Below are 10,000 nucleotides of genomic sequence, written 5' to 3'. Positions count from 1 at the left end.
AACTATAGAATAAAAATCTAAATATCAACTCGAATCAACCTGGCTTTGCAAGAGAATGTCAATTCATTACAAATTGTCTCTGGCATTCAAACAATAAGTAATCTGTCCAATTTTCCATGTACAGCAACCACCCACTTATTAGTAATAACTTAATCAAGGAGGCTTGGATACAGCCCAGTAGCCACTTAACGTGCTCAAAGCGCTTTACAGAGGTTCTCTAACCAACAACAACATTTAACATGTCGGAAAGGCATGTTAGGCGATATTACAATTTGTATTTTCCTCAGATACAACGCTGTTATGGCCTCGTACTCATTTTACACCCGAGTACGTCGAGAGATTGTGAGTAAAGAGCCTTTCCCAAGGATTCAGTAAAGGGCCACTTAGAGCTGTACTTGAACCCATGATCCTCTGATCCGAAGGCAAGTGTCATACCACTAGATCACACGACCGACTTTCGATGAAGCATGAGTGACAGCTTCCTACCGTTCTCTTGAGGGAAACAGTCAATCATAGGACTAATAAACAAAATTGAATGTAACAGCTTCTATCAAAAAGAACCAATTACCAAACAGGGAACATTTTGGGCTCAAAAATATTCCTCAGTCAACAACAACAAAAATCCCAAATGAAAACATGAATATACTCGTATTATTAAAAAGAACAACAGATTGACGGCAGATCTAGTTGTTTAAAAGAAAAGTAATGTTTGTATGTTTCATTGCTGTTCTTATTCTTGGCTGAAGAAGGGTTATTCATCCCGAAACCATCCGTGCTTGGTCTTTTGCTCATGTGGGAATCTGATACGAGTAAATCCATTTTTTTCTATTGCTGTCTACAACCCACGGCGTCTAACTGTATTTAGATGATAATAGCACAAATGTGACCCACGCTCTCAAAACGCTATTAAGCTGGGATGGCCCCGAAGAGTGGAGTAATAATTCTATTGAAAACGTACAGTTTTCTTTTAGAAAAATGAGTGGAGCAGGCACTTATGTTGATAATTACCAGAAATGAATTGAGTAGGAAAGTGCCAGAAGACGATAGAGAATCAAAATTTCGCGGCCGCGATTGGGGCTCGAACCCGTGACCTTACAGGCACGACAACTTCGCCTGTCCAGGGAGAGCGTGGCTTTATTGTATGAGCTATCCACCACTCCAAAAAAATGTTTTCAAACTCTATGTCTATCTTGAGCCGCTCTCCCCGACTTCTTGAGGTCATGGGTTCAACACACAAACGTCGCTGTTATTTGGCAGGCATTTAAGCTTAATAGCCAATATTCTCAACACAAACATGTAACATCGAAACGATTTAGTTAGTGAGTAGGCAGTTTTTTGTTTATTTGTTTGTTTGTCTTTTTTTTTCCAATTTACAGTCCTCCAGATCCATTTGGCCCTTGGAGCCAGAGTTTATCCCCGCTATTAGAGCGTGAAACGTAAAAAGCAATTGCTTGCTACCCTTTGGATAGGACGCTAGTCTATCGCATAGTACTTTCCGTCAGATCAAACAGACCCAGCTACCCTATCCTTGTTGGGTGGACAGGGGGGTCAGAAAAAAAAAATATCGACTGCACCCGGGATCGAAATCGGTCCCTTTGCGTATGAAGCGAGTGCTCTACCAACTGAGCTATCGGGACCCCTGTCTTTGCAATGTGAAAAAATGTATTTGTTGGTTATTTTAAGGAAATGTCACTGACATCAAGTATCCCATTTGTGCGTCTGTGTGTTCTCGTCGAATCACTCTAGCCTTCGGATCGGAAGATCCTGAGTCCTCGGAGGAATCTTTTTACTCACAAGATCTCACTGTACTCAGGTATAAAATGAGTGCCTGACCTTGAACAGAATTGTCTCTGCCCCCCCCCTCCAAATGTATTATCGCCTTACAGGCGTCATATCTCACCCTACATGTTTAGTGCTGCCATTGACAATGGTGTCCTTGTGAACAGTGGCGTAGGGCCTTAAAGGCTATTAAGGCTAAGCCACAGGTCGTCGTTGTCTTGAAAGTATGTAAGAATTTAACAATAAAAAGTCACACTTTTAATTTTCTGTTTCACAAACAATGAAATTCATTACCCTTACCGAGCCTCAAAACTTGAACCAATCACACCGCTTTGAATTTACTACAGCTCGAGTCATACTTGTGCCCCTGACCAATCAGTACAGCGTGTGGCTTTAAAGGTTGAGAAGGCTTCCAGCCATATTCCCACGGTACAACCAGGCGATGCATTTCACGTTTGCCGTGTGCTATGACTGTGGGCATGAAGAGGCATCTTGACTTTGAACTGAGTCATTGTGGCTTTCTTACTCGCAGCCACATACAATGACCTAATTAATGGCAATCGTGTTCTACCTGTTACCCATCCCTCTTCGAGGCGTGTCAGGCATGTGATATTGAATTCCACTTGTCCCTTTTAACTTGAGTGTGAGACTGTATGTTATGTTTATTGATAATTCGAGTGTTAATCGGATCTATGCAGTGTCTGTTTTAAAAATTTTAATTAATTGCTATTAAGTGTGATGAATCACGTCTATTACCTGTTGACCAGTTCTTTGAAGAGGGAAAATAAACTTTTGATTAAAAGTCTCGGTCCCCATCAACCAAACGATTTTGTACTCACTATTAAAGACGGGAAGCAGAATCGGTCATTTGATAAAGATTGGTTTAGTCGTTTTCCTTGGCTTACGGTGAGAATAGAAAAGAAGAGTTTATTTTGTTGTAATTGTATTTTGTTTGGCGATAACAGCAATACAGAATTGTCTTGGACAAGAAGTGGATTTACCTGTTTGAAAAATTTAACACAGAGAGCATTGAACCATCAGAAGTCCAACTTACATTTAAATAGCACCACTAGATTGAAAACCCTTGGTACTGTTCACATAGGTGCACAGATTGACAGTGGCTATCGCTTATCCTTAGCCAGGCATTATGAACAAGTTACAAAGAACATACAAATCGTAGGTAAAATAATTGAGTGTATCAAATGTTTCTCTCTCTCTCTCTCTCTCTCTCTCTCTCTCTCTCTCTCTCTCTCTCTCTCTCTCATATCCATAACTAAAAGATAATATGCGACAACACATCTCAAATCTAGCCCCATGCTCATAAATGACCAGGCTACGCCGCTGCTTGTGAAGCGCTTTGAGCACGTTCAGTGAATACTGTCCTACAACAGCTCTAGATATAAACATTTAACTCACTCAACCCTAACACCGACTATAATATCCGTAGTTAACCCGGGTTACTTTTACTCCATGCCTATTTTTTTTTCTGAGACAAATTATAGGCGTAGTATCAAAGCTAACGTTTTTAGGTTATACATGATATTGAGAGTTGAATAAAACTATCTATGTGCATGCTCATTTTTAATACATTTCAATTTATTCCAATTTTGAAAAGTATCAAAAATCTCTGGGATTGAGTGAGTTAATTTTCCACACTTAATTTGACCCTGACATAATACCGTTCAGAGAGAGAGAGAGAGAGAGAGAGAGAGAAACAGAGAGAGAGAGAGACAGAGAGAGAGAGAGAGAGACAGAGAGAGAGAGACAGAGCGAGAGACAGAGAGAGACAGAGAGAGAGGGACAGAGAGAGAGAAACAGAGAGAGATACAGAGCGAGAGATAGAGAGAGAGACACACACATACACACACAGACAGAGAGAGAGAGAGAGAGAGAGAGAGAGAGAGAGAGAGAAAGAAAGAGAGAGAGAGTCACAAAGAGTCCCAGGCTTGTTTTCATAAAATGAAAAGTGCTTAATGATATGTGTCAGTGCATGACATAATCAATCGGAAGGTGAAAATTTGGAGTTGCAATATTTTTTGGAAAGAATATGCTCCCCAGAACAGTTTAATCTTTATTTGAAGTAAATCGGGTGATGTTTCATGAAGCTATGGTTTGATGTATGGGAAAAGTATCCTGTAAATTTTCTCAAATTTCATACTTTTTCAACTTGACTAGCTAGCTGTAAAAATATTTAGAAGTGAAATTAAGATTTCCTCAAGATGTAGATATAGTGTTGATTTAATCGTTTATGACAGGAACTCATTTTGGATAAAAACTAAACTTGGCAATATCTCAGTTCAAACCTTTTCACCATCCGACTGATTATGTCATTCACTGTAACATATTAAATGAAAGACTGGAAAGATAAAAAAAAAACGCTACTGAACTGATAGGCTAGAAGTGTCGTGATGCCACACCATCTTCTCTTCCGGTTCTAAACTTATTGGAAGTGTATATGTAACCATCCCTCCAGAGGACTAACACGGAATCGGTTATACTTTGAATCATACGATCACGTCACCATTTCAGTAGCTGAATGCGGCTATGTCGTCTACTGGTATGACACTCGCTTTCGGATCGGAATGTCCTGGGTTCGAGCCTCGCTCGGCGCATAGTTGAATCCTTGGAAAAGGCTCTTTACTCACATTCTCTCACCGTACTCATGTGAAAAATGAGTACCTGGCCGTAACAGCGTTGTCTCTGTCCGAAAAAAAAATGTAATATCGCCTCACGGGCGTCATGTATAGTTCTACATGTTACGTGTTGTTGTTGGTCAGGGACCCCTTTTAAAGCGTTTTGAGCAAGTTTAGTGGATATTGCGCCATATAAAAGCTCAAGCTCAAGAATACATTGGCGCATTCTTGAGATTATAAGACGTAAAAGAGCGAGGTAGGATGACCATTATTGACGACCAGCATTTATTTAGATTTGGAAATAACCTGACATCACTCTGAAACCAGAAGATGAATTTCACAAGGTATGTATCAATTTGGTTTTACACTTCCAATGAGATTGGAACCGGTATTTTGACATAACACTTTTGTTAGCTATTCTATGACATTTGACCCCGATATCTGCTGTACATAATAAAAACACGACTGACCTTTGAGTCGTAACCCTCATCTGCAGTCTCTCCCAGGAATGAGGTCTCCGTCTGTCCCCGTCTTATGCCTCCCCTATTTCCTTTGGATGTGAACTTTTCAGCCAGTTCCAAGAGTCGAAGTGTTTTCTCATCCGGAGGAAGTGTGAGTCCAAACGCTTTCAGCCTGGAGTCATCGACCACGCTGTGACTCCGAGACAAAACTCCTGGAGTCTGCAATTACGGGCAAGCAAATGGTTTTAATTTAAATGATTTATTAATAAGCCGTTTTAAAACAATAATAATAATAATAATAATAATAATAATAATAATAATAATAATAATAATAATAATAATAATAATATAAAAACAATATTTATTATACACACATTATTATATGGAACAGGACAGGGACACGGGATGACAAGGACACGGATGACAGGGACACGGGATGACAGGGATACGGGATGACAGGGATACGGGATGACAGGGACACGGGATGACAGGGACACAGGATGACAGAGACACGGATGACAGGGATACGGGATGGCAGGGACACGGGATGGCAGGGATACGGGATGGCAGGGATACGGGATGGCAAGGACACGGGATGACAGGGATACGGGATGGCAATGACAGGGACACGGGATGACAGGGACACGGGATGACAGGGATACGGGATGACAGGGACACGGGATGACAGGGATACGGGATGACAGGGATACGGGATGACAGGGACACGTGATGACAGGGATACGGGATGGCAGGGATACGGGATGGCAGGGATACGGGATGACAGGGATACGGGATGGCAGGGATACGGGATGGCAGGGACACGGGATGACAGGGAAACGGGATGACAGGGACACGGGATGACAGAGACACGGGATGACAGAGACACGGGATGACAGGGATAAAGGATGACAATGACAGGGACACGGGATGACAGAGACACGGGATGACAGGGATGAAGGATGACAATGACAGGGACACGGGATGACAGAGACACCTCTATACAGTACTATACAGCACACAATCTTACAAGACTCTCTGAGTCCGGAAACCCGAGTCCACTTTGTTGCAGGGTGCTAATCTTGGGTGTGGCTGGCAACTCAGCACTTTTACAAGGCCTAGGAAAGCGTATTCTTCTGGCTGGCAAAACATTCTCTATATCATTGTCTTTTATCTTTTTCAACAGTGGAGAGGTCTTAAACTCCTCTGGTTTTGCCCCTACTTGACAGTTTTTCCTAAAAAAGAAAAGATAGAAAGACTATAAGCTATTTTTTTCTGTGGGACCTTTAGCAGGCTAACACATTTAATCACAGTCAAACACACACACACACGGACACACACGCACATCACTCTCTCTCTCTCTCTCACACACACACGCACACACACACTCTAAACGTTTTATTTGATGAAAAGACAAGATTGCGTTGTCCTTGTCCTCCTACACGTCTTCCGAAATATGTTTTTTAAGTAAAAGATTCCATTGGGTTTTTTGTTGTTGTTGGCTTAAGAAGGGTTTTGAACCCGAAACATTCCGTACTTTTGATCTTTATTTTGTTTTTGTCTTTGTTTTTGTAGCTGTTATAATCGCATTTCTTTATTATTCTTTCCTGTTCACAGCTTCTGGCAGCTTCCAATCTCTATGATGTGTTTAACTCTTTCCTTACCAGCTATTTTCAGAATTGTACCCAAAACATCATACTAACCGAACATTCAAAAAAGATAGAATGCGCTTGGCCAAGGAGTTCACAACATTGCATCCGAAGTATAACGGACAAACACACAACTCTGTGTAACCATGAACTTTTATAGTCTGGTTAATACAGTTTAGTGAGAACAACTCACAAACGCGATGGCAAAAACAATAACAAAGGCCTGAGTGACGTCATCTGCATACTATCTATAGATTTTTAAAACAGAATAGTAAACGAGTATATTCTATATTTTGTTCAGAAAAATAAGCTCTGCAGTACAGTGTCGAGTTTTTATGGCTATAACTATAACTAAATGAAATGAGAATAGGAAAAATTGCTGGCTGCATCGTAAATTATGTGACGATTTACCTATGGGTGGTAAGGAGAGGGTTAATGAAGGCATTTTCTGTAAGCATAAATCTATCACTGCCGTACTCTGGAAAAAACTTATATCTAAAAATTTGGTCAGAAAACTCGTCCTTCAAATATCGATCGATTTAATTGACCATCATCTTGGCAAAAACTCTCAAACCCGGGACTTCGACGAAGTCTTTAAATATGTTTTTCCAGGGTATGACAGAACGGATGAAACGCCAAGCTCCCCCCGATATAAAACCGTTTATAAACGATGAGTTACATATTATTTTTTAAACGCCCATCTTATGACATTTACTGGACTATTAATCTCTGTTTACAAAGGGGAGTAATGCAAAATTCGTTTTCCCTCAATGGGTTCATCTTCTCATTGATTGAATGGGGACGAAATATCGTGACGTCACACCTTCTACCTCTCTCGTTCCCAAATCATTGGAAGTGTGTAGGTAACCAGTCCTTCGGAGGGCTAATAATGAATAGGTTACAGATTGAATCATAAGGTGGCAAATCTGTTTTAGTGTCAGGATGTATCGGCAGATTATTAGAAACCTGGGACTGGAATTGTGAGGATAGATGCTCTTTATTGACGACTAGATATATATTTAGACTAGAAAATAACATGTCATCACTCTGGAACCAGAAGATCATTTACACCAGGTAGGTATCCAGTCCTCTGGAAGACTGGTGTTACACTTTCAATGAGATTGGAACCAGAAGATCATTTACACAAGATAGGTATCCAGTCCTCTGGAAGACTGGTGTTACACTTTCAATGAGATTGGAACCAGAAAACCATTTACACAAGGTAGGTATCCAGTCCTCTGGAAAACTGGTGTTACACTTTCAATGAAATTGGAACAAGAAGATCATTTACACAAGGTAGGTATCCAGTCCTCTGGAAGACTGGTGTTACACTTTCAATGAGATTGGAACCAGAAGATCATTTACACAAGGTAGGTATCCAGTCCTCTGGAAGATTGGTGTTACACTTTCAATGAGATTGGAACCAGAAGATCATTTACACAAGGTAGGTATCCAGTCCTCTAGAAGACTGGTGTTACACTTTCAATGAGATTGGACCCAGAAGAGCATTTACACAAGGTAGGTATCCAGTCCTCTGGAAGAATGGTGTTACACTTCCAATGAGATTGAAACCGTTTTTTCAACATCACACCTTCCTTCCCGATTGTTCTATATGTTAGTATTTACCTATATCTCTCATGGAGACTTTCTCTCTCAAACTCCATTTGGTTTTCAACGTTCCGGCATCTGAAAAAGTCATGGCGGAAAGTCTCCTCGGGTAAATCCTCATTGGGACGCGGCTCTGATGGGATGTTCAAATCGGATTAAATTTACATGTGAAAAAAATGCAAATCAAACATATAAAAAGGCCTGAGTTGTAAACGCTATTCAAAGGTTTGGGGCCCAGTTTGCAACCAATTAGATAATGCCCCTTCCCCCCCCCCCCCCCCCCCAACCCACCTCACAAAATAAATAAGAAAAGTAGTCAGCGGATAAACAATTACGTAAACAGCGGATGAATAATGGGAAATTTATTTATTTTATTTTATGATTATTATTACTATTATTAAAAATGTCTTTCCAACAGCAATGTGACAACAAAGCAAATTAATACATTTTTAAAAACAACAACAATAATGTCCAAGAATAATGAAAAGGAAGGAAATTTGAAGAAAATGAAAAGAAGGTCATTTTGTATTTATTTATTTTTGACCAGGAGAAAATACCTGGCAGTTTTGGTTTGGAATACAGGAAATAAAATTGTAGATTTCTTACTTCTTCTGTTGTCCCCGTTTTTCTCTCTCTTCATCCAATTCACAATGTCTAGAAATTGAAAGAAGGAAAATAGAATTGATTAAGACATGTAGTCGGCCTCCTCAATTGACGATCTAATGGCCAGTAAACGTTAATAGATTTGGGTGGATTAGAGAGCAGGTACTGGTGTAAGTTAAAAGGATGACAAAGTGTGTATGACACGGCGGCAAAGATTAATTGAAAAAAGATCAAGAAAAAATAAACCCTAAGGAAGACTGATTATTTGGAATTTTAAAAGAATTCTTTCTTGTATTTTTCTTTTTTCATCGGGCACCGTGCCTCAGCGGTACGGTCATTGCTTCGTTCCCGAAAGGTACCAAGTTCGATTACTCGCAGCAAGTCACCTCAAACTAGCTCATTTTCCGGCGCTGCATTGTGATGAGTTATTCCACCCTTCCCTTGGACTAGACCCTAGAGACAAATTTCCCCAATGGGATGAATAAAGGGAGATTTTTTCCGGAGTCTGACACGGTTTCATACACAATTTTTTTGGTCAAAGATTACGAGGTAAATACTAGAGTTCTAGATACAATTAGAGGATATATAACTTTTTATTTTCCGATCTTTAAGACACTAACGTATTTCTCTTTTAAAAAGATACAACAAATAAATAAGATCTGAGTCTGATGATTTTGGCCAAGAAGTCAATTAGTCAGCATTCAAACCACACAACATAGTACCCATTTCAAACTCTCGGTCACCTTTTAAAAAGATACATTTTTTGAAAATATACCGGAGCTTTTTAATACCGCAATCTCTACTAAACGTGCTCAAAGCGCATCTCAAGGGGTCCCTAGCCAACAGCAACACCAAACGTGTAGGACGAGACTATCCAGTGGTCAATAGCTAATTCTGTAAAGCCTCGCTCTCCCCGGCTAGGCGGAGTTGCCGTACCAGTAAGGTCTCGAGTTCGAGCCTCCATCGCCGCAGCGAAATTTTATTCTCAGTTGTCTTCTGCACTTTCATACTCACGTTATTTCTTGTTGTTATAAACATAAGTGCCTGCCACACCCACTTTCTGAATTAACGACAGTAACTCATTTTACACCTGAGTACGGTGATAGAAAGTGAGTAACGAGCCTTTTACAAAAAAAAAAAAATCAATTCTGCGTCTCTCTGAGCGGGACTCGAACCCAAGATCTTCCGATCCGAGACCGATTGGCATACCATTAGACCATATAGCCGCACAAGATTTGATAAGTTCTAATTTCTTTTAGTCCTTTGTGTG

General features: G+C 40.3%; 1 protein-coding gene across 1 annotated transcript in view; it reads right to left on the bottom strand.

Annotated features, from left to right (window-relative positions):
• The window catches only part of LOC144970251 (uncharacterized), a gene marked incomplete at its 5' end in the record, with an annotated part of 19,364 nt that overhangs the window by 8,079 nt on the left and 1,285 nt on the right, over positions 1 to 10,000 (bottom strand). Inside the window, 4 exon segments of the mRNA XM_078909696.1 lie at positions 4,883 to 5,092; positions 5,901 to 6,105; positions 8,146 to 8,260; positions 8,734 to 8,781. Of these exon segments, the coding sequence (XP_078765822.1) occupies positions 4,883 to 5,092; positions 5,901 to 6,105; positions 8,146 to 8,260; positions 8,734 to 8,781 (578 nt within the window).

This window comes from Berghia stephanieae, chromosome 1 (genome assembly GCF_034508935.2).
Source record: "Berghia stephanieae isolate SIO BIC M18660-M18661 chromosome 1, UCSD_Bste_1.3, whole genome shotgun sequence".
NCBI classification, from domain to species: domain Eukaryota; kingdom Metazoa; phylum Mollusca; class Gastropoda; order Nudibranchia; family Aeolidiidae; genus Berghia; species Berghia stephanieae.
Note: the sequence above shows the minus strand (reverse complement) of the source record. Positions and strands in the feature narration are given on the sequence as shown.